Source organism: Chlorocebus sabaeus, chromosome 4, assembly GCF_047675955.1.
Source record: "Chlorocebus sabaeus isolate Y175 chromosome 4, mChlSab1.0.hap1, whole genome shotgun sequence".
Taxonomy (NCBI): Eukaryota; Metazoa; Chordata; class Mammalia; order Primates; family Cercopithecidae; genus Chlorocebus; species Chlorocebus sabaeus.
Genome location: NC_132907.1, coordinates 55,910,438 through 55,937,226, shown reverse-complemented (window position 1 = coordinate 55,937,226; position 26,789 = coordinate 55,910,438). Strand labels below are relative to the sequence as shown.

At 36.0% G+C, this 26,789-nt stretch overlaps 1 protein-coding gene and 1 pseudogene across 9 annotated transcripts in view; one reads left to right on the top strand and one right to left on the bottom strand.

The window, feature by feature from the left end:
• The window catches only part of RICTOR (RPTOR independent companion of MTOR complex 2), a 127,830-nt gene that overhangs the window by 69,517 nt on the left and 31,524 nt on the right, over positions 1-26,789 (bottom strand). For 7 of the 9 annotated variants that reach the window (XM_007961445.3, XM_037990776.2, XM_007961446.3 and 4 more), the window contains one exon: positions 10,715-10,812. In XM_007961445.3, the coding sequence (XP_007959636.1) occupies positions 10,715-10,812 (98 nt within the window). The other 2 variants (XM_037990777.2, XM_037990778.2) reach the window with 2 other exon arrangements.
• On the top strand, positions 11,623-12,804 carry LOC140711525 (androgen-induced gene 1 protein-like; annotated as a pseudogene).

The window sequence follows — 26,789 nt, the reverse complement described above, 5'->3', positions numbered from 1 at the left end:
TAAGTTCCCTGAGGTCTCCCTAGCCATGCAGAACTGTAAGTCAATTTAACCTCTTTCCTTTATAAATTATCCAATCTCGGGCAGCTCTTTATAGTACTGCGAGAACAGACTAACACAGTAAACTGGTACCACAGAGAGTGGGGCACTGCTGTAAACATACACGACATGTGGAAGTGACTTTGGAACTGGGTTAACAGACAGAGACTGGAATAGTTTAGAGGGCTCAGAAGAAGACAGGAAAATGTGGGAAAGTTTGGAACTTCCTAGAGACTTGTTGAATGGCTTTGATCAAATTGCTGATAGTGATATGAACAATGAAGTCCAGGCTAAGATGGTCTGAGATGGAGATGATGAACTTGTTGGGAAGTGGAATAAAGGTGATTCTTGCTATGCTTCAACAAAGAGACTGACAGCATTTTGCCCCTGCACTAGAGATCTGTGAACTCTGAACTTGAGAGAAATGATTTAGGATATCTGGCGGAAAAAAATTCTAAGCAGCAAAGCATTCAGGAGGTAACTTGGTTGCTCTATAAAGCATTCAGTTTTATATATTCACAACGATACAATTTGGAATTGGAACTTATGTTTAAAAGTGAAGCAAAGCATAAAAGTTTGAAAACTTTGCAGCCCGATGATGCAACAGAAAAGAAAAATTTCTCCTCCATTTTCTGAGGAGAAATTCAAGCTGGCCACAGAAATTTGCATAAGTAACAAGGATCTGAATGTTAGTTACCAAGACAATAGGGAAAATGTCTCCAAGGCATGTCAGAGATCTTCATGGCAGCCCCTCCCATCACAGACCCAGAGGCCTAGGGGGAAAAAGTGGTTTCCTGGTCAGGGCCCAGGGACTTGCTGCTTTGTGTAGTCTTTAGTGCCCTGTATCCCAGCTACAGCTAAAAGGGGCAACATAGAGCTCAGGCAGTTGCTTCAGATGGTGCAAGCCCCAAGCCTTGGCGATTTACACATGGTGTTGGGCCTGTGGGTACATAGAAGTCAAGAACTGAGGTTTGGTAACCTCCGTCTAGATTTCAGATGGTGTATGAAAATGCATGGATGTCCACGCAGAAGTGTGCTGCAGGGGTGGAGCCCTCATGGAGAACCTCTGCTAGGACACTGCGGAAGGGAAATATGGGGTTGGAGCTCCCACAGAGTCCACACTGGGGTACTGCCTAGTAGAGCTGTGAGAAGAGGGCCACTATTCTCCAGATCCCAGAATGGGAGATCCACCGACAGCTTGCACTGTGCACCTGGAAAAACCACAGGCACTCAATTCCAGCCCATGAAAGCAGACAGAAGGGGGTGCTGTATCCTGCAAAGCGACAGAGGCAGAGCTGCCCAACGCTGTGGGAGCTCACTTCTTACATCAGCGTGACCTGGATGTGAGACATGGAGTCAAAGGAGAACATTTTGGAACTTGAAGGTTTAATGACTGCCCTATTGAGTTTTGCACTTGCATGGGGCCTGTAGTAGTTCTTTCGTTTTGGCCAATTTCTCCCCTTTGGAATGGGAGTATTTACCCAATGCCTGTACCCTCACTGTATCTAGGATGTAACTAACTTGCTTTTGATTTAACAGACTCATAGGCAGAAGGGACTTGCCTTGTCTCCAATGAAACTTTGGACTTGGACTTTTGGGTTAATGCTGGAATGAGTTAAGACTTTGGGAAACTGTTGAAAGGGCATATTTGTGTTCTGAAATGTGAGGACATGAGACTTTGGAGGGGCCAGGGAAGAATTAAAAGGTTTGGCTCTGTGTTCCCACCTAAATTTCACCTTGAATTGTAATAATCCTCATGTGTCAAGGATGGAACCAGGTGAAAATACTTGAATCATGTGGTCATTTCCTCCATGCTGTTCTCATAATAGTGAGTGAGTTCTCATGAGATCTGAGAGAACTCACTATCACTGCTTTTATAAGGGACTTCCCCTTAAAAAGTCCTCTGAGAGAACTCACTATCAGTGGTTTTATAAGGAGCTTCCTTCCCCCTTCACTCAGAACTCATTATCTCTCCTGCCACCATGTAAAGAAGGACACGTTTGCTTCCCTTTGCACCATGATTATAAGTTTCCTTAGGTCTCCCCAGCCTTGTGGAACTGTGAGTCAATTAAACATCTTTCCTTTAATTACCCAGTCTCGGGCAGTTCTTTACAGCAGTGTGAGAATGGACTAATATACTATGAAAGACACAAGAAGAAACAGAAGAACACAGAGTGAGTTAAAACATGGGCATCCTGTGAAGCCTCTACTAATAATCGAGCTGCTAATTAATCTTCAACCATTAGGTAGTTTTGTCACTACTATTTTAGCCATTACTGGTGACATCCTATCTCCTATATTAATGTAAGTCATTAAAATGTAATTGTCTACCCTATTTCATAGGCTTGTTATTATATATTATGAACAAATCATTGACTATGTTTAGAAATTGTTAAAGACATTACAAAATGTAAGAATTTGCGTTAACAGTCACATAAAATGCTAAATTATTAGACGACACCACACTTTTCATTGGGTTTGGCACTCCCCATGCCATCCATGTATTTTTTTAATTGGCTATCGGTCACAACGTCTAGCTAAACATGACCAAATAACATCAGAGTTCATATACAAAGATGTTAAGAGAGCGTACTCTCTGCTTTTCAAGACTAGAAGTATTAAGGATGATGTATCTTATCTTAGTCCCATGGAAAGTGTTTACCTGAGAACGAAGACAACCTGAAAGAAAATAGGAATGAAAAGTAGAGTGGCAGCATGTAACTGACAGTGTCTCAACCCCTGGGTTGTCTTGTCTGAAATTAGGATCCAACATTTGATATTCCTAATTATGTACACAAGTAACTTCTTTATATTTTACCTAAGATGAATTAGGTTTGCTGAATTTGTTACTTATAATCAAGCTAAACATTCAGTATCTTAAGTTCACAATTATTTTATGAGTATAACACGTTAAACTTAACATTTTTATACAAGCAAAACAAATACTATTATACAAATCTTATTTTAAGATGGGTTAAAGATTTTGATAATGTCACTGGTTTGCCTACTAAAATCCACGTCCATCCTCAGTTAATCAATCTGTTATTTGTTACAATAAATCTATATGACTTTCTTACACAAATACTAAAATATTCAAAAAGGGCTATAAACAATTATATTCTGACAAAGATTACAACAGAACCATAAATTATCTCCAAGTATTAAAAATTTGTCTATGTTTATTAAATGATCATGTTTTAAAAAATGTAATGACTAGTTAAAACTAGGTAGTTCTAAATGCTACTCCCATTTTACTTGTATTACTTTGAAGGTTAAATAGCTCTTCCAAATAAGTAAAAGAAATAACAACCCTAATTTTAAAAAATGTTATCTCACATATTAGAATTCCATGGCAGTCTTTCACATGGCAATTTAGACATAAACACACACACACACACAGAGCTACAAAAAAAAGTAGATTGGTATGTATAGAAAAGGAAAGCATCCTATGATATATCGGGATGTGGAAAGCAGCAAACTGCAAGTCAATATACATATACATACACAGATATATATACACACATACACATTTATATACACATATATCACATCCTCATTTTAAAAATACCTTTTTGCATATACATCTACAGTCATGCACTGCATAATGACTTTTCGATCAATGATGGATCACATGTACGACTGTGGTACCATAAGATTATAATACTATATTTTTACTGTATCTTTTCTATGTTTAGACACTTACCATTGTGTTACAACTGCCTACAGTATTCAGTACAGTAATATGCTTTACAGGTTCATAGCCTAAGAGCAACAGACTATACCATATAGCCTGGACATGTAGTACACTACACCATCAATGATTGTGTAAGTACACTCTATGATGTTCACAAAACGATGAAATCACCTAATGATACATTCCTTGAACATATCCTGGGTAATAATGGTAAATAAATGATGTATAACTGTATAATAAATGGCAAATAAACTGAGCACAATAGTAAACTCTTCATTTTGTTTAGCTCATTTAAATATCACAATTCCCAAGAAAATACACACACACACATTTATATTTATAATTATACCAGAAAAGGATAAATATTTTCTAGTGGTTACCGCTGGAGAGTGGTATTTCTGTCAGAACAGGGAGGTGGGTGGGAAGGGTATGAAAGGGAAGAGTTTCACTTTTTATCATATATTCTTCTGTACCATTTTAATTTTTTTATACTCAGCTTATACCTTAAAGTTTTTAAAAAGCAGAACAAAATAAATATTCCTTTAAAGCTTCTTTTAATATAAATATATGAGATTAAGTATAGGAAAAGAGAACTTTTAAGATATGAAAGAGTTTAAATATTTTCATCTTCAAAAAGCAGGTCTTTAGATTATGAGCATGTTGTCAGTTTTAAAAATAGAATACTAAGATTATATTCATCAGCAGTCTGCTATACACATTACTTTATCCAGTGAGATGATGTCAGAAGGCAAGCATGGGTGTGTGACATTCACATGGTTAAAGGATCACATCACTAGCTCCCTTTCTTTATACCTTAAAAGGAGGTTTAGTTTTGAAGCTGAAGTTCACCCTATACAACATTTTAATGTCACTGTTTTAGTAAGATAAATTAATCCTAACAGGCTTATACTTAATAACAAAACAAATGCCAGTAAAAACAAAAACTCATATTTAAAATGCATCATCTTCCCAATCTAATACCATTAATTAAACACATATTATGTGACACACTTTGGAGTAGAGAGGGATATGAGGGTGGAAAAATAAACATTATGTATTTTTTTGTGTTTGAGAAACTCGGTTTAATAACAGAGCAACCCACAATAAATAATAAAACAGATAAAATTTAGTAGGCATATCTATCAACTAAATGGAAACACAGAAGAGGGTGGCAAACAAACTCCACTAGTCCTGGTATCATAATTATTTTTCTTATTTTCTTATTCTATAGAGCTATTCTTAGAAATTTCTGAGAATTCCTAAATTTTACTCAATAAGCAAATGAATGAATTTACAGGTTTTATAGGAATACTAGTTACCTAAATATTTATAAACTCAGGTCTCTAACAAATGGAATTCAAGACACAGTACAATTAAATTCAGTGTTTGTTTTGTGCTGCATATTTGAATAAATTTTATAATAAAATCTACACACACATTTATTTACAGAAATGGTCCTTAATGGGGGGCAATTTTGTCTCCCAGGGAACATTTGGCAATATCTGGAGACATTTCTGCTTGTCACAACTGGTTTAGGGCAGGGGTGCTACTGGCATCTAGTAGGTAGAGGCCAGGGACAATGCTGAACACCCTAAAATACACACAGCAGCTTCTCAAAACAAATAATAATCTAGCTCAATTTGTAAGTAATGCCGGCATTGAAGAACCCTGATTTACAGTAATAGTTTACCAATTGACAACTCAAACTATTAAGCAGACTCACCACCTTATAGTCAGCTAAAAAACTAGAGAGGTGACAAAAAGAACAAAAAAACACAAAAACCAAACATGAGGTTGAATCAAGGCACCGCCTATTACAGAGCACATATTATGTGCCAGGCACTAGACTGAGACCTTGCCTCTACAGAAAGCAAGATTACCTCTGAGTTAAAGAAATCTGCCTAAGATTGCCCTCACAGTTAATCACAGTTGTGCTTCAAGTCTCCATCTGTTTGATCTAAAGCTCACGCTTTTCCCAGCACATCACTAAGCAGTCAAAACAGATTTTATCAAGTCCAAAGTTCATGGACTCTATTCAGAGGACAGCCCCTAAGATCGTGACTCGGGCGTACTCACTCTTAGAACAGACAAATTCTAATAAGTTTGGCTATCAGGATTTTAAAATCACAGCAACATAGCAAAGAAAGGGGCTGCTGCAAAGCTTGCACCAAGGCCAGAGGGATATATGAAAATCATTTTTTAAAGGATATGGTAAAACAAAAAACAAACAAGACTATAAAAAGTACAAAAGTTTAGAGCCTTCATTACAGAGAGATATCACTGCACACTCTACAGTGGTACAACAGAGAAAAGGAAGGAGGGGGGAAGAGAAAAGGCGGCAAAGGGACTGAGAAAAGATGGAGGACGAGAAAGGTGACAAGGAAGGGTGAAGAAAGAAGAGTGAGAAGATGAAGAGGGGAAAAAGGAAGAAGTAGAGAAGGGATGAGAAGGAGTAAAGGCAGAAGACAGTGGGGGAGCACAAATCAAGAAAGAGAGAGGAGGTGGAGTGAATAACTTAGTGAAATACTGTAGGGGAAATTTAGACTGACAGAAAACAAGGAAACTGGAGAGAGAAGAATAAAGAAAAAAGGGAAACTAATCCTCATGCAAGAGAACCTGGGACCCAGAGAGAAATAAATGAGAAGGGAGAATAAGAGGTGTTCAACAGATTCCTAGAAATGAAGGCTTTTAAGCCACTCCTGTTCCAAAAAGCTGTGTATCTTCACTGTCCAATGTGGTTACTAGCTACTAGTCACAAGTGGCTATGAGCACTGGAAATGTGGCTAGTCTTATAAACTTGCTTTCAAAATTTTAGTATGAAAAAACAGCAAAATAACATTTAATAATATTTTATACTAATTACATCAAATGATAATGTTTTAGATATACTGGCTTAATAAAAATATTAAAAATTAATGTCATTTTTTTTTTACTGTTTTAGTATGGCTACTAGGAAATTTAAAATTACATATGTGGCTCATATTATATTTCTATTAGGCAACACTATTCTAGATTTTTAAGATTGCTGTAGGGACCATGCTGGTAACAAAGTAAAATAACAGGAATTACTGCCATTTTTACCTCCATCCCCAACTTTCAGAATCCTAATTGGCAAGAGATGTGGAACTATATATCAAGGTGTCCAAACTTGGTTATAACAGCAATTATAATTGCAAACAGGACACAGACCTCTATTATAATTGTTTTTAATGGTTAAAACTAAGAAAGTGAGGCTTATTTGAATTAAGTGAAGATTGGTGAAATAAAATTGTAAAATTTAATAAAAGACAATGAAACTAGAAGATGCATTTTGCAACCTTGGAACAATGTTGGAGTCTTAAAGATGTGACATTATCTCACCACCATGTTGAAGAAAGATGTTTGAAGATTTTCATTACATTCACTCACACTACAAAATACAGAAACATATTTCTGAAAGCCCATTCTCCAGTACCTATTCAATGTTTTTAAAAGTTTTTTTTTAAAAATGACTTTCTCATCCCTCAAATAAAATCATTTTCTCATGTCTTATATATTAAAAAAGAGCCAGAATATTTTAAAACTTCACTAAGGAAAAATAAATGCCTATGTGCTCGCTTCCTAGCTATAGAAAAAAACTCAACCTATATTTATTGCACTATACTGCATAAAAAAATTGTATTACACAGTGACTATATTCTCATCCCCTTCTATTTCTATGAAATAAAAATCAAATCCAAGTCACAGTTCAATTACTTAAAGAATATTTGGAAGGATTAAAACAGTGCAGCTCAAACTTGAATGTACACATACGTTTGCTTGAGACTCTTTATTGAACTGTAGATCCTGATTTAGTAGGTCGGGGGTGGGGCTAAAATAGCACATTTTCAAACAAGCTTCAAGGCAATACCAATACCGATGAACTGTGGATATTTTGAGTAGCAAAGGGTTAAAACATAAAATAATTCTTTCATCAAAAACAATTTATATTTGAAATACTAAAAGGTAAGGGGAACGTTATCCCAAAGACCCATTCTGTTTTCTATTTTAGGGTATCTCCCAAAATAGCAGGCATTTTAGTGTTTGCATGAATTGGCTGTCCAGCATTACAAGGCTGAGAAATATACCAATCCACTCATCAAACTCAAGAATTCTGGGCTGCTATTAGAGATCAAATCAATGTTTATTTGGGACCAGGGCCCCTACAATGTGGGCTCTAATTTAGATCCAAATAATGGGGATACAACATCAGGAAAAGAGAAAGTTATAATATAGTTCTTTGGGTTTATGGCTATATTTATTAAATATGGCACACATATGTAGTTAAATACGAATACTTACAAGCATACTTCATTTTATGGAGCTTCACAGATGCTGTGTTTTTTACACGTTGAAGGTTTGTGGCAAACCTGCATCAAGCAAGTTCATTGGTGCCATTTTTCCAAACGCATGAGCTCACTTTGTGTGTCTGTCACATTTTGGCAATTCTTACAATACTAAAAATGTTTTCATTATTATTACTGTCTGTTAGGGTGATCTATGATCAGTGATCCTCAATGTAACTATTATCATTGTTTTGGGGCAAGATGAACTGGACCCATATAGGATGATGAACTTAATAAATACGTGTTCCAACTGCTCCACCAACTGGCTGTTTCTGTCTCTCCCTTTCTCCTTGGGCCTATTTCCTCAGATACAATATTTAGTAAAATTGGGCAAATTAATAACACTATAATGGCCTCTAAGTGTTCAAGTAAAAAGGAGAGTCAACCATCTCTCGCTTTAAATCACAAGTTAAAGATTGAGCTTAGTGAAGAAAGTCCAGAGAGGCCTCTTGTGACAAACAGGTAGCCAAGTTGTGAATGCAAAGGAAAAGTTCTTGAAGAAAATTAAAAGTACTACTCCAATAAACACACAAATAATATGAAGGCAAAACAGACTTACTGCTGATAGAAAGTTTTAGTGGTCCAGATAGAAGATTAAACTGGCTACCAACATTCCTTTAAACTAAAGCCTAACCCAGAGCAAGCAAGGCCCTAACTCTCTTAAATGTTATGAAGGCTGACAGAGGTGAGGAAGCTGCAGAAGAAAAGTGTGAATGGTTCATGAGGTTAAAGGAAAGAACCCATCTCCATAACATAAAATGGCAAGGTAAAGCAGTAGGTGCTGATACAAAAGCTGCAACAAGTTATTCAGCAGACACAGCTAAGATCACTGACCAAGGTAGCTACACTAGACAACAGATTTTCAACACAGATGAAACAATCTTCAACTGGAAGAAGATGCTATCGAGAACTTTCATAGCTAAAGAGAAGTCAATGTCTGGCTTCAAAGCTTCAAAAGACAGGCTGACTCATGTCTGGGGCTAATGCAGCTTGTGACTTTAGATTGAACCCAATGATCATTTACTATTCTGAAAATCCTAGAGATCTTAAGAATTATGCTAAAGCTGCTTTGTCTGTGCTTTACAAATGGAACAATGCCTGGATGACAGCACATCTGTTTACAGCATGGTTTACTAAATATTTTAAACGTACTGTTGAGAAAACAGTATTTGCTATCGCTCAGAAAAAAAAAAAAAAAGATTTCTTTCAAAATATTACTGCTCATTGACAATGCACCTAGTCACCCAAGAGCTGATAGTCACAAGGAGATTAATGTTGTTTTCATGCTTGCTAACACAACATCCATTCTGCAGCCCATGAATCGGGGAATTGGGGAATAATTTTGATTTTCAAGTCTTATTTTAATGAAATACATTTTGTAACACTACAAGAGATAGTAGTAACACTACACAGATAGTGATTCCTCTGATGGATCTGGTCAAAGTAAACTGAAAATCTTCTGGAAAGGATTCATCATTCCAGATGCCATTAAGAACATTCCTGATTCATGGGAGGAAATCAAAATCTCAACACTAACAGGAATTTGGAAGAAGTTTATTCCAATACTCATGGATGACTTTGAGGCATTCAAGGTGTCAGTGGAAGGAGTCACTGCAGACGTGGAAGAAATAGCAAGAGAACTAGAATTAGAGTTGGAGCCTGAAGATGCGACTGAATTGCTGCAATCTCATGAAAAAGCTTTAATGGATAAAGAGTTTCCTCTTATGGATAAGCAAAAACGGGGTTTCATGAAATCTATTCCTGGTGAAGATGCTGTGAACACTGTTGAAATGACAACAAATAATTCAGAATATTACAGAAACTTAGTTGATACAGCAGTGGCAGGGTTTGAGAGGACTAACTCCAATTTTGAAAGAAAAATGCTATCAAACAGCACTGCATGCTACAGAGAAATCTTTCATGAGAGAAAGAGTCAATGCGGCAAACTTCATTGCTGTCTTATTTTAAGAAATCGCTACAGTCACCTCAACCTTCAGCAACCACTACTCTGATAAGGCAGCAGCCATCGACATTGAGGCAAGTTCCTCCACCAACAAAAAAACCCCCACAATTTGCTGACGGCTCAGATGACTGTATTTTTTAATCAGTATTTTTAAATTAAGGTACATACATTTTTTTAAACATAATACTATTGTACACTTAACAGACTACACTATAGTATAAACATAACTTTTTATACTCACCGGGAAACCAAAAAACTCGTGACTTCCTTTATTACAGCATTCATTTTATTGCAGTGGTTTAGAATCACACCTACAGTATCTCCAATGTATGCCTGTACCATATATTATCAAGTAAAATGAGTAGAAGGCAAAAGAAATGCATCTTTATGTGAATAAAAGGTTGAACTGTAAATTTCTGTGATTGTATTCTTTTCTGAACCTACCAAATTTTCTATAACAAAGATATAATGATTCCATTACACAAATACATTTTTAAGTTTAAGATACACAGGACAAAATCCATGAGAAGCAGGAAAGAAAAGCATTAATGCTGAGTGAATACACAAGAATTTGTATTTAATGATGGTCAAGAAACATTTAGTAGTGTGGTAAGGAACAAAGAATTTTAGATAATAATAAAAATTCAAGTTACTTACCTTAGTAAAGTTATTCAGATGGCCTAGCTTTCTCATATTTGATACTCCTTGCAATCTGGCCACATTTTGGAGAATCTCTCTTAAGTTATCAGAAGGTTCTAGAAGGAAAGACAAGACAATTTAACATAATTTTATGAGTATTTTCCCGCTGAAACACATAAAACATGCAGTATTAAAACTTCACAACTTTGGTTCTTGGTTTGAAGTGTTACCCTTCACCCCAAATCTATTAATTTAAATGACTTCAAAGTCTCTGTGATGAATCAAATTAACTTCACATCTCTACTCCCCTATACCCATGGTCCAGCTCTGTATCACTGCCTGGAATTACTCAACCACAAAATCTTAAATATTGCTATTATTTGAATGTCTTCCCCCAAAGTTGTGTTGGAAACTTAAACCACTAATGCAAAGTGTTGAGAAGTGGGACCTTTAAGAGGTGATTAGGTTATGAAGGCTCTGCCCCCATGAATGGATTGTTGAGGAGGAAGTGGGTTATCATGAGAGTGGGTTTGTTATAAAAGCTTTTGGCTCCCTCTTGCATGTACCACCCCCACCTTGCTTGTGCTCTTGCTCTCACAAGCATGTCTCCTCTCACCCCACCTCCAGTGCTCTCTTGACCTTCCATTCCAGCATGGGATGACATGGCAAGAATGCACTTACTAGATAAAGGCCCCTTGACCTCAGACTTCCCTGCCTCCAGAACTGTGAGAAATAAATCTCTGTATTTTATAAATTTCCCAGTTTCAGATACTCTGTTATAGCAGCATAAAACAGACTAAGAAAAATCTCAACATCACAACTTTCACTTGATAGCTGTTTGATAGCAAGGCTACAATGTAATAAAAGGGACCAAACAAACTGTCCTCGTTTGAGTAAACCAAAAAATTAGATAAAATATATAGATGGTCCGTGACTTACAACTGTTAGACTTAATTTTTCAACTTTACGTGGTGCCAAAGCAATACACATTCAGTAGAAACTATACTTCAAGAACCCATAAAACCACTGTTTTTCAGTATAGTACTCAATATACTGCATGAAATATACAACATCTTATAATATAGGCTTTGTGTGAGATAGTTTTGCCCAACTATAGGTTAATGTAAGTGTTCTGAGTATATTCAAGGTAGGCTAGGCTAAAGTAAGATGTTTGGTAGGTTAGGCACATTAAATGCATTTTTGACTTAAGACATTTTGAACTTACAATGGATGTATTGGGATGTAACCCCACCAGTGAGCTGTGGAACTTTAAGCTGCTTAACATATGTGTAACTGGAAACCCCAAAGGAAAGAAAGAATTGAGGGAACAGAGCAATTACTTGAAGAAATGATGGATAAAAGCCACCCAGCCTGCCCAGGCCTCTTGCAAACATGGCTCCTGTCCCCTGCCAGGTGCTGCCAGTGGTGTTTCTTCTGTCGTACTGCTCTATCCTGTGCAACTAGAATGCCATCAAAATGCCCTTGCATCAGACCCATGGGGGGAGCTGGAAATTGCTGCTGTTCATTGTTTTGTGTTGCAGCTAAAGGCCTGGCTGCCCCAGAGCAGCACCTTCTGAACCATTCACTATTACCTGGTAGCTGGGGGACAGATGGAGGTGGGGCGCAGCCAGGTGGTGGACTATTTGGAGGGAGACACAAAACTGCTTCTAAGAAATGACACAGGAACATCTTAACTAACAAAAGCATCAGACAAACTTAATCATGAATGGCCGGAAACCCATTCACCCTCAAGATGCTTTCCTGAGCACCCACTGTGGGATAGGGATAAATTTGCTACAACTGAAGGAAGCAGTGTAATGTCTAGTAATTTGGAGTTTCACCTGGAGCGACCCAAATCCTCATAAGAGAGAGAAAGCACCTAATAAAGTCTTCTTTGCAAAAAAAGAAAACAGTGATGGATGAAAACTTTCCAAATTTGATGAAAACAATAAACCAGTAAAATGCTCAACAAGCCCCAATCATAAGAAACATGCAGAAAACTTTTAGACCTAGGCAGATTATAATCAAATTGCTCAAAACCACTGATGGAGCTAATTTTAAGAGTAGCCAGATTTAAAAAAAAAAAAAAAAAAAAAAAAAAAAAAAAAGAAGTTACACAGAGAAAAGAAAAGCCAAAAAAAAAAAAAAAAAAAAAAAAAAAAGATAACGGCGGATTTCTTATCCAAAACAGGACAAAACAGAAGACAGTGAAGCAACATCTTTAAAGTAATGAAAGAAAAAAAAATACTTGCTTTACAAAAACAAGCCAAGAAAACTAGACCTAGGCAGATTACAATCAAATCGCTCAAAACAACTGATAGAGAAAAATCTTAAAAGTAGCCAGATTAACAACAACAAAAAAAAGGTACATAAAGCAAAAAAAAACAAAAAAGGATAACAATGGATTTATTGTCCAAACAGAAGACAGTGAAGCAACATCTTTAAAGTAACGAAAAAAATGCTTTAAAAATATACTTTACAAAAACAAGCCATGGGCCAGATATGGTCCTACAGGCAGTAGTTTGCCACCTCTGGAATACAACGTCAATTTCTTCAGATGGCTATAAACTACTAAAATCTTTGCCATCCTATTTAAATAAAAACAAAAGCACAATTTTTAAAATACATTATCAAGTTTTTGATATTTTAGTTTAACAGCTATTATGACTTCCTTTGAGACTTATCTGTTAACACAAACTCAAGGAATTGTTTGTTTTGAATTAGTGTTTTCCTCACCAAATGAAACTGTTTGCATTGTCCTGTTTAAATTTAGCTTGTGTCTGCCTACCTTACCCCATTCTTTTATACAGGGTGTTGTCTATGACAACAAATGTAGTGTCAAAGCACTAAGTACACTACTTAGCTATTTCCAATTGCTTTGAAGTTGCTATATGCTGAGATCAGTCATTTGATTTTCATGACAGACGAAATATTTTTAACATAAATAAAATTCAATCTTAAGTGATTTAGTGTAGCAGTCCCCAACCTTCTGGACACCAGGGATGGGTTCTGTGGAAAACAATTTTTCCATGGACCCGGGGTGGGGATGGTTTTGGGATGAAACTGTTTCACCTCAAATCACGAGACATTAGATTCTCATAAGGAGGGCATAACCTAGCTCCCTCACATGTGCAGTTCACAACAGGGTTTGTGCTCCTATTAATTATCTAATGCTGCTGCTGATCTAACAGGAGATGGAGCTCTGGCAGTAATGCTCACTCCCCCGCTGCTCACCGCCTGCTGTGCAGCCCGGTCCCTAGCAAACCACAGACCTGTACCAGTCCAGGCTCAGGGGCTGGAGACTTACGGTTTAGCATATGTCTTTATACTTAGTGATTCTGGGGAGTTATTTTGAAAGTTGAATGATCCATCACTGAGTGAGACTGGATCTATTAAAAAGAATTACAAGGGGCCATGAATAGGTCACTGTTAGTATTTAGTCGTATCTTTTCACTACTATAAATTGTATCTGTTTGAAAAGACTGTAGGCGAAAAATTATAAGCAAGTCAATGGCATTAACATGACTTAACTATATTTGAGAAGTTCGTAAAAATTTTATAACAACGCTTTACATAATTTAGGACCTATGGTAGTTTGCAAAGTCAGGGTTGAGGTTCATAGAAGCTAGTGTGAAACGCATCTAATGGAAATGTATAATCTAAACATTTTACTTCAATTATCATTAGCTTGTCAGGCAGCAAACAGTAAGATTTACTTGTGACAATATAGTTACTGCTATCTAATCTAACAGTTACGATGATTAGTCTGAAAAGACAGATTCCTTATAAAGGTTTGCAAATTTTTAAATACGGCTTATTTTCTGGGTACAAACTGATTGCAGACATTTTTTTAAAACCACAATCTTGTTACAAAGCAAAATCTTGCATCTAAGTGTATTCATTCAACAAGTATTAACTGAATAGCTATTATGATCAGCTACTGTTTTAGGTACTGGAAATACAGCAATAAACAAGACAACTCCCTCTCTAACATAGACGTGGAAGAAAACTGATGACAACAACAAACTGCATGCACATAATTTAAAAACTCACAGGTGGTGGTAACTCAACAATGAGTCAACTGTTTGCCTAATGAAGATGTTATCCTTCTTAACTCAAACCAAAATGAACCAGCCTTTCTCCTTCCTTCTCCTCCTCAAAGCTTTCTCCTTTATATAATTACCAAGAACCTCCACCTCCCAGACAGTATTTGGCTTCCCAGATGAATTAAAACAGTATTAGGACCATTTTAGACACTGAATTACTATCTAACATTCATGTGGTACAATGCTGCTCTGAGGGACTTTTTAACTTGAAATAACAGGTTAAGTTTCCCTGGTAATAAAATGAGAAATCTCTGCTTTCTTCTTTACCTGCTAGACCAGGGACTGAAAAACATTCTCTGTAAAGAACCAGATAAAAGTATTTTAGGCTTTGCAGGCCATAAGTCTCTGTTGCAGCTATGCAACTCTAAAGTTTTACATCAGAAAGCAAGTATAGAAAATTGACTTTTCATGTGTATTAGTCAGTTCAGTATACTATAAAACTAAGTAATGGAGATCGAACGGCTTATTCAACAACAGAAGCTTATGTCTCACAGTTCTGGAGGCTCCAAGTCCAAGATCGGGGTGCCAGCATGGTCAGGTCCTGGTTCCTCTTTCAGGTTGTAGACTGCCAATTTCTCACCATCTCCTCACATGGTGGGGAAAGGGGCTAGAGGGCTCCCTGGGGTCCCTTTTATAAGGGCACTAATTCCATTGGTGAGGGCTTCACCCTTATAACCTAATTACCTCCTAGGGGCCCCACCTCCTAATACCAATACATTACGGGTTAAGATTTTGACATATGAATTTTTGAATGACACAAACATTCAGCTCATTGCACTGCTCCAATAAAACAAACATGGCTCTCGAGCTGCAGTCTCTCAACCCTTAGAGTGTCAACACTTACACTGGTGAGCAAGCTGACTGACATGGTTTTTATAAGGGGGATAGAATGAATAGATATGGAAATGCAAAAGAAATTTAATTTCTTCCTGCTCACAGTGTTTCCAATTTTCCTTCTCTAAAACTGTCTACTGATAACAGCAACATGTGAAAAGTATAAGGTCAGAATGAGATAATCTAAGATGATATTCTCTGAAGCCTTAAAGTTTAGAAAACCATGGATGTATGAGAGAAAAAAGGAAAAAACAACCAGACACAGTTGCTTACACCTGTAGTCCCATCTACTCAGGAGGCTGAGGTGGGAGGACTGCTTGAGCCCAGGAGGTCAAGGCTGCAGTGAGCAGTGATCATGTCACTTGTACTCCAGCCTGGGCAACAGACTGTGTCTCAAAAACAAAACAAAACAAAACAAAACAAAAAAAAGGAAAAATTAAATGTAGGTAGCTTGCTATGATAGGCAACTACTCAAATGGAAGGAAGCAAAATACAAAAGAACCACTAGAATTACAGTGGTTCTTTTCTTCATATTGTGTAGACTGTAAATACTACATGTATTCCTGATAAATCTGTCTGAAGGTAATGCAATAACTGCAGCAATTCAAAATATCCAGTGATTTAATATCTTCAGTTGTAGAGCTGAATACAATTGATTTCAACCATCTTTAATTTGATCTGTCTTCTCCTGTCCTTCCATCGAGGAGTTGCCTATTCTGCTTGTGACACTGTAGATACGTTGTGGTATTGTTTTTAATACACGACTTAAAAATATAATGTATGGCTGGGCGCGGTGGCTCATGCCTGTAATCCTAGCACTTTGAGAGGCAGAGGCAAGTGGATCACCTGAGGTCAGGAGTTTGAGACCAGCCTGACCAACATGGAGAAACCTCGTCTCTCCTAACAATACAAAATAAGCTGGGCATGGTGGTGCATGCCTATAACTCCAGGTACTTGGGAGGCTGAGGGAGGAGAATCACTTGAACCCAGGAAGCGGAGGTTGTGGTGAGCCGAGATTGCACCACTGCACTCCAGCCTGGGCCACAAGAGCAAAACTCCGTCTCAAAACAAATAAAAAATAATGTATTACTCTCACATACTAGTTACTGCGTATTATTAACAAAAACAAAATACAGATTTAGAAGATAAACCAAAATGTCAAGAGATTTATTTTCTTAACTTTACACTGCCTTATATGTTTTTGGAAGTGAGGACTGTATAAAACTTTAAGTATAGCTGAAAAGGGATAGGGTTAACACTTAATTTACCCCAAAGGAGATGATGCAAGGCTATTTAAGGATTCTTGCAATTAGGAAAGTATATACATCAAAAATATTTTCAGAGAAGTTAATTTTAGGTGGCAAAAATTACTGATGATTTATTTTTATGTCTTGGACTATATTTTACAACTTCTCTAAATGAGTATTAAAAAATATGTACAAAATGAGAGTAAATGAAAAAAAATGAAGACTTCATGGCTCTGATTAAATAATTAATCTCTTTATACTGCTTTTATAAGGAAAAATGGAAAAAGCGGTTTAAAATAAATATAATAAATGTAAGTGTAATGTGTTTTATATGTGCTTCACTATCATGTATTGTATGGCACATATATAGTATTCACCGGAGTATTACATATTAACGTCACCATAAGTTACACATATTTATGTTGAAGTTTATTTTTTGGAGCACTTCTGATGTTACATTATTTTATAAACATTTTGAAAAATTAAAAAAGGCAAATAAAATTTTAAAAAATTACTAACACTTCCATCCTGCAGAAGCATGTTTACATATCAATGTTAAATATTTTTCTAAATATACAGAATAGAAAGCAGTCTTAATTAGTATAAAGTTAATTATCTGATGTAAGTATCTAATCCTCTGCTCATGAAAAGACTATCAAGAAAATGACAAGACAATCTACAAAATGGGGAAAAAACATTCACAGCACAAACATCGGATGAGATTTTAATAACCAATATATGACTATCATCTACAAATCAACAATAAAATAACCCATGTAAAAACAGGTAAAAGATTTAAACAGATGTGAAAGCAAAAGAGGATAAGAGGCCAAAAAGTATGAGAAAAGGTGCCTACCATCATTAATTAACAGGAAAATGAAAATTAAAACCACAGAAGTACCATTACACACATATAAGAATAGCTAAAATCAAGAAGAATGACAACATCAAATGTTGGAGAGGCTATGGAGCAACCGGAATTCTTACACACTGTTGGAGGAGCATGAAATGTTACAATCACTTTAAAGAATGGTTGGCAATATACATCTGTCAATATTATGATTCTGTAATTTCACTCTCAGTTAAAAATATATGACAACAAATATACTTGTACAAGAATATTTATAGCAGCCTTATTCATAACAGTCCCAAATTAGAAACAACCCAAATGCCCATCAACAAATGGATAAACAAATTGTAGTATATCTACATACTGGAATATTAATCAAAAATAAAGAAAAAAAATAGAGCTATGTGCAGTGGCTCATGCCTGTAATCTCAGCATCTAGGGAGGCTAAGGCAGGAGGATCCCTTGAGGCCAGGTGTTCGAGGCTACAGACAGCTATGAATGTGCCACTGAACTCCAGTCTGGGTGCCAGAGCAAGACCCAGTCTCTTAAAACAAAAACAAAACAATATTAATAAGAAAAAAACAAACTACTCACACATACAACATAGATGAATTTCAAAAATGTTAAGAAGCCAGATATAAGAGTATATATATATTGTATCATTCTATTTGTATGCAATGCAAATATAAGCAGAGGTAATCTATGATGATAGAAGTCAGACAGTGATTGTTGGAAGATAAAGTAACCAACTGGAAATAGGCAAGGGGGTTTAGGGAAGGGGATAAAAATATGTTATATCTTGTTTGGAAGTAGTGGATAATTACTGAATGACACTTAAATGCATACTTAAAATATGTACATTTTATTTTGCGTTAATTTCAGCTCAACAAAGATTGCATAAAACTCTTTACATATTTAAACACACACATATACACACAAAGATACATAATACATAGACCACCAAGAGAAAACTAATGTATAAACCATTATTCACTAATTATTCATTTATTTATTTCTAGGCTCAATTCTGTGTATGTGCACATGTACACACACAGATGGATATGCTGATATGTGTGTAAACATTAATATAAAATTGGCTTCAATATATGCTGCTTTATAACTTGCTGCAATAAAGTATATTGTTCTTATCTTTACCTGTCAATAAATATACAACACAAAACTTATTTTTAAATAAATCTGAGTCCATGTACATATAGTAAATTAATGACCAAAAACTGCTGGCATGCACATGCTACTTGGGAGTAATGGAAAGGAAAAACACCTTTGGAATAAAAAAGAACTGAATTCAAGTCTAGCTTATTCACCCCCAAACCACGCAGCCTTGGCTAAATTACTTAACTTCATGAGCATCCATTTTCTCATAGGTAAAGTGGAAATATATACCTACTTTAAAAATGCTCTTGCAAAATGTGAGATATAACTTCCTGGCCGGGCGCGGTGGCTCAAGCCTGTAATCCCAGCACTTTGGGAGGCCGAGACGGGCGGATCACAAGGTCAGGAGATCGAGACCATCCTGGCGAACATGGTGAAACCCCGTCTCTACTAAAAAATACAAAAATCTAGCCGGGCGTGGTGGCGGCGCCTGTAGTCCCAGCTACTCGGGAGGCTGAGGCAGGAGAATGGCGTGAACCCAGGAGGCGGAGCTTGCAGTGAGCTGAGATCCGGCCACTGCACTCCAGCCTGGGCGACAGAGCGAGACTCCGTCTCAAAAAAAAAAAAAAAATGTGAGATATAACTTCCTTAGCACAATGCCTAGCCCATAACAGCTACTCAATAAATAATAACTATAATTAAAAGTTATTTGTTTAGCATAATCAATTTTCATGGAGCAATCATGTGAAAGTTATACAGCTGGCCCAGGCAAGTGTTTAACACATTAGTCTGTTTAAATTAACTTTTATTATATGAGGGTTTTAGTGGTATATTACTTTCATGATCCAAGATTAATTCGTTTTTAAAGTAGAAACATTAATGACCTTCCAGAGCTATATTAATGATTACATTAGATATTCCATATAGAAATATTCAACCCATAAAGTGCTATACAGATACTAGAAATTATGGCCCTCTTTCTTTTAGTCTGAATTACCTGAAATCATTTAGTATGCAGGTAGAATTTGTTTTGCTTATATAACATATGACATACTTTTTGATACATAATTCTATCTAAAACTATTATTAATGAAACCTCGAACAAATCCCTAAAAAAACTATTTTTTCAGTCATGCAAGAGTAGTAAATTATAATAAATTAAAGGAGTCAGTACAAATTTAATAAAGCCAAATATGGTGATAACTCAACAGGCCACTATGTTGTCATAAGTATATTCTCAGAATATATTCCCCGACATCTTACAGTCACTTCAAGGATCCCTCAATTCTTATCCACTATCCCATCACTTACCTAGCCTTTAATTTTCCATCACTCTTACCTAAACTCTCAGTAGTGTGGATGAGATGTCATTTACTCTAGAGCATTATCTGTGTAGCTCTGTAATTTCTAATATTTTCACTCTAAAACAGGACAGTAAAAAAAACAGGTGAACAATTATATAACATGAACCAAGATTCTATGAAGGGTTTTAAGCTTTATGAGGACAAAGACATCTTGCTTACAATTATCTTCAAATGCCTACCACAGTCTCTGCCACACAGTAGGCTTTCAAGAATTATTTTTCTATATTAAATAATAAATATGTGAGTAAACATTTTTTAAGACCAGGTTGTTGTTGCTAACAGTACTCAGGAGGAGGAGGGTCCAACCAACATTCACTAAGAATGAAGTACATGTCTGGTCATGTACTAACTCCAGTAAATACTGTTAATTATCCCTTCCAATAGCCCTGTGAAGCAAAACACCAAGAGGACAGAGAAGAAGGAAAAAGAAACAACTATAAAAGGAGTATGTGAAAGAAGGGTGATATGCATATAATGGCCTATCAGGCAGCATGGACCTAAGGAAGCTTTAGTTCCTCTCATTATCTCTTCCTCTAGGCTTCATACAAGGTTTCTCACACTCATGAGCTCCTTCTAATTAAAATCACTTATAAAATGTTTTCTTGAAGGGCTAGAGGCTGACTAGAATCTTGAAGCAAATGTCTAAATATATTTCCATTTATCATCTATAACTGTTCAGAAACGACGATTATTACAGTTAATGACTGACCAGGCTTGTTGATAATGGCCTTAAAGAGGCACTGTAAAGAAAAGGTAGTTAGGCAAACTGAGTAATTACTGGTCCTTTAAATTCTTTCCCACCTTAAGGGAAAACTTCCCCTTAAAAGTTATCTTTGACATTTTCCTCTCCCTGATCTCTCACCTTCAAGTGGCCAGCAAAGTGCTATTTACTCCTCTCTAAAGTTTCTGACATCTTTTTCCTTTTTTTAATTGTATCAACCATAGCCGCATTTCAATTGCTCTTCTAACTCATACCTAAATTATGGCAAAAGCTGCACAATGAATTAATTCCCTGTGCTTATATTGCCTCTCCTTCTTCTAATCCAGTCTCCAAGCCACTGTGAGATTAACTGTACAAATCCAGCTTTTATCACTGTATCTACCTTCCTGAAAATTTCAAAGAGAAACTGGGACTGGGAGTAGAGTTCAACAATGTATTCTATGATGTATGTGTGAATACACATAAACAAACACTACAATATATCCCACGAGAAAAGTTGGATACATACAGGACTTCAACAGCAGAACAAAACTAAACAATTACACAAATCTAATATGTAATATTTAATATAATCTATGATTATTGTGAGCAGACATGACTAAAAGTATATGAAGATTACTGTAGTTAGCATTACTTTTCCAAAAGCCAGAAGCAAAACTGTCTCCACTAGCAAAGACACTGGAAGTACATCTTCTCACCCTTATCCACAGGTACGAAAGATGAGAAAACATAGCTTCAAACAATCTAGCATTTCCTGAAATTCTAACAAATATTAATTTCAGAAAGTTATATAATTTAGTAGAGAAAGGCTGTATCCCAAGGATAGCATCTCCTAAGGGCCTCTAGTTTATGATAAAATAACAATGCAGAGGAAGTCAAAATTTGCCAAGAGAACCTATTCCATCTTTGGATAGCAAAATAGAACATTTTTTCTTTCACTGATGCCAAAATCTGCCCCTTTGTAATTTCTGTCTGTTTGTTCTGTGTAACCATCTGGAATGCAGAGAACAAGTATTATCTTCCATTTACATACTTGAAATAACCATGTTTTCTCTCAAGCAACTGAAGCACATAATAATCTTTTGATCATTGGTATATTTTAAATATAAATACAATGGCAAAAATAGTAAAGAAAATCCTGTCAATTACAATGGCAAGTCAATCAGTTTAACTGGGTTATAATGTTCCTAAAATGTTAAGTTTATCATACTAAAAACCAAACACGGACTTCATTTCTGGTTCCACACAAAAGAGGCCTGGAAGTCATCACATCATTCTAACAAGTAAAAATCTGAACGAACTGAAAAATCAACAACTCTTCTTGAATTTGTAAGAGAAGTGAGGACACAGGGCAAGCCACTACCCCCAAGATCATAAAGATAGACACGAGCATACAGGGAATCGCATATATTAGAAAAGAGGTTCACGAGCAGAAACTGCTGGGAGAACCAGTGCCTAGGTAGGAAAACTGAAGTGCAATCAACCAACTGAACGTTTCATAGCAGTTTCAGAAAAACAACAAACCATGAAGCACTTCTTGAGAGACAATGATATGGACAGAGACAGAGCAACATGGACAGCAAGATGGCACTAGGTCCCTTTAACCTGTCATGCCCTTTGTTTCTCAACCCAACTTGGAGAACAACTTTGTCATTCTTTAGAAATCTAGCTCAGACTAGATTAGCATAGGTTTTTCCTAACCTACAAGCCCCCTTCTCTATGCTCTTATGATACATTCTTCATACTAACATTATAGCTATATATTACACATATCTGACTTATCAGGGTTCCAACATACAGTTAGTGTACCACTGTAATTATTAATACCATCTATTTTCACTTCCCAAAGTATCCCAGGTTGTATTACAAATAACAACCGTAAATAATATGATTGCCTTAAGTGTAAACTTCAACTGCAGTGTCTGTTTTTCTTAGGATTACATCTGCTCTATTATCCCCTTCTCACAGAGACTAGAATTGTGTTTGTTGGCTTCTTGTACCAGTGTCCTACTCTTTTTTTTTGGAACAGACTCTTGCTCTGTTGCCCAAGCTGGAGCGCTGGAGTGCAACTGTGGGATCTCAGCTCACTGCAACCTCTGCCTCCTGGTTTCAAGCGATTCTCCTGCTTCAGCCTCCTGAGTAGCTGGGATTACAGGTGTGCCACCACGCCAAGCAAATTTTTCTATTTTTAGTAGAGACGGGGTTTCACTATGTTGGTCAGGTTAGTCTCAAACTCTTGGCCTCGTGATCCACCTGCCTTGGCCTCCCAAAGTGCTGGGATTACAGGAATGAGCCACTGCACCCGGCCCCCCAGTGTCCTACTCTTATTATAATGATGGCAGGAAGAGTTATGGCAATTTCTGCTGATTTGTAACATATTAAAATTGTGTTCCCTAAAGATGGGAAAAAGAGACACTGGGGACTAACAGGGGAGGAGGAAAGAGGAGTGAGCACTGAAAAACAACCTATTGGATTCCACGCACACTACCTGGGTAACAGGATCATTTGTACACCGAACCTCAGCAACATTCAACTTAACCATGTAACAAACCTGCACATGTACCCCCTGAAACTAAAGGCTGAAAAACAAATAAATACCTATACGCTTTTAACAATAAATAAATAAGTAAATAAATAAATAAATTTTTCTTCTCAAGGACTCCGGGATTCAGATCTACTTTCCTCCCCCTTCAATTTTGAATTATAAACTTACCTCATTTTATACTTTCCTCTTTCTGTGTACATAAAAACATCTTTCTGTAATTTCAAAGAATTGCTCACTTTGAATGATTTCAAGGAGAAAAAGTTATAATTAATGGAAGAAAAAAAGGTCCTTGCTCACAGTTTATCATTCTGTACCTTTGGATAAATTAAACAAGTGACATCTACCAGGTCACTCCTCTGTCTTAAAATTCTATTAACAAAAGCCATGTCTTTAATTGGTTTATTATCAGCATGTTGTTATATATTGTAACTCTCAAATATAGATGAGGATCAGCCTAGGTATAGAACACTAACAGAAAGTGAGCTAGATGTAGTTAATAATTCATTTGAACATAGCATCTATTAAAAGTTGTATAATTTTAGTAATTAGAAGCTATAATTACTATTTTAATTCATTTACTTAGAATATAAGTTTTATAATATAAACAACTTAAAATATTTTAAAATTAAATTTTAAACAGCGGTCCTTCCAAGGTTATTTTTCAAAAAAGTTGTTAACACCATCAATAGAGTGGAACACAGGTTTTCCCCTAGATTGTATTTAATAATTTTGTTACTTACATAATTTTAAAAAATAAATCTATACTATAAAAGACAGTTATGATCTGACCTAGGAACAGCTCTGTATATCTACATAGGTATTTCAATTTCTACATTTTATTCAGTCATAAATTTCAGTGTTCCTCATCTGCCATATACTGCACTAACTGCTAGAAGAGGAACATCAATAAATATATGATCTCACTCCTGGAGATCAAAATTAAATGGGGAAAAAAAAGGGACTTAAATATCTAATAGTAATACAATAGACAGGTAGGTAGTAAATACCATGCGAATAAAATAAAAGGAGAGTGCTTGATAGAGATTTCACTAGAGTATAAAACAAGTGAGAATAGGAAACCTGTCTGTTTACAGATGCGCCCCTGGCCTCTGGCACAATGCCAGGCACATGGTGGACTGTCAATAAACAGTGGTTAAAAGAAATACTGAGCAAGACAGTAAGTGACAAAAATGTTATTTGGAGATGCTTAACACGAGTTTATTCTTGACAATAAGCAATACATCTTGTAGGCATATAAAATGTGAAGAGCAATATGCACATTAATATGGAAATGTGAAAAAACATGGTACTTTTCTCAATGAACTCAAGGAATAGCAAGAAATTCTATACCTCCAGAAAACAGGATGATGAGAATAAATGAAAATGGAGCTAGATTCCAACAGCTTTCTAAGATATGTTAACTTAGAAATATAAAAGTTAACATATCTTATATCCTTGGGCAATGGATAATTATTAAGGAAGGCATGTGCAAGTGAATGGCATGATCAGTTTTTTGTGCTTTAGGAATACAACTTTGGAAAGCGAACTGTAGAAGAGGAGAAAGGCAAGTTTAAGTAAAGGTTAAAAAAATTTTCTAGGCAGACAACTTAATAATGGCTTATAGATGGAAAAAAGATAGAGGACATAATCAAGGATGAATTCCATATTTCTGGATTGGGTAAATTGATGTATAATTCTATTCACTAAAAGGGAATCCTAGAGCAAGTACAGATTTGAGGGAAATTTTCTACCAGCTGTAGTAAGCTTATGCACCAAAAGTAAGTAACAACAAACCTTACAATGTTTTATGTTAATTGGCTATTTGTTCCTACATCAAAAACACTTATATTAGTCAAGAATGGCTACTCTAGAGGCTGATAGTAGGGGGATCCCTACAGCCTGGAAGTTCAAGTCTGCGGTGAGCTATGATCATGCCACTGGACTCCAGTTTGGGTGACAGAGCAAGACCCTGTTTCAAAAATAAAAAAAAAAAAATTTTTTAATTTAATATGTTTAATTAAAAATTATTTTAAACCACATTTATAGGCTATCAGTTTTCAAGCCTATGTTCTTAAAAAAATATGTAGATTATCATAGAAATACCTATTCCAGGGTCAAGTGTGCCTAGAAAGTTGCCCACAGTAATCTGCATTTATAGGAAGTACCCCAGTGATTCTTATGCACACTAAAATATGAAACATGCTATAAAGGCTGCCAGAATGCAATGCAACTAGATTCTGATATCTCTTTCGGTTATTTAATCTGAAATCTAAGACTAGAACCTACTCTATGAAATATTTTTATCACCTTCAAATGTTACAATATAAAACAACACCACTGACACAAAAATAATCATCACTAATACTATACACACACAGAACCTATACACACACAGAATACTATTGTGCTAATATTTTTGCATGAATAATCTCTTTTAATTTCCACACCAATCATATAAGGTAGGTACTATTATTACTGTCCCCCTGTTAGTAAGTGAGGCTTAGAGACATAGTTCACTTGCCTAGAAGTCACACTAATACCAGATGTGGCAATGAGATCTGAACTTAAGCAGTATGATTCCAAAGTCTACCTTTTATTCCTCAATATATAATACAATACAGACTACCTAGTTGTACTGCCTTGCACAGGACAGTGTACCTTCGGTGTTCATACGGTTCATAATTATGCACTTAATGGTATAATTATTTGATGTTTATCTCCCTATACCATAATTCTGCTTTATTTCACCAATGTGATGTCATCCAAATATCTAAAAAATGGTTGGAAACAGTAACCACACTCAAAAAGTATCTGTTGAATAAATGAACTTACTATTCAGTAATAAATACACAGAAACTTTAAAATATACCAAATTCTGTTTCTTGATCTGGGTTCTGGTTTCTTCTCACCTAAATTAGGCTACTATCAAAAAGACAAAAAAAAAAAAAAAAAAAATGCAGGGAGCCATGAACACACCACTGTACTCTAGCCTGGGTGACAGAGCAAGACCCTGTCTCTGAAGAAAAAGAAAAAGTAACAAACGTGGAAAAAGGGGAATTCACATACTGTTGGTGAGAATGTATATTAGTAAATACAACCATTATAGAAAATAGTACAGAGGTGCCTCAAAAAACTAAAAATAGAATTGCCATATGGATGATCCAGCAATTCCACTACTAGGAGTGTGTGTGTGTGTGTGTGTGTGTGTGTGTGTGTGTGTGTATCCAAACAAAATGAAATCAGCATATCAAAGAGAATCAGTAAACCAAAGAGATACCATATTTATTGCAGCACTATTCATAATAGCCAAGAT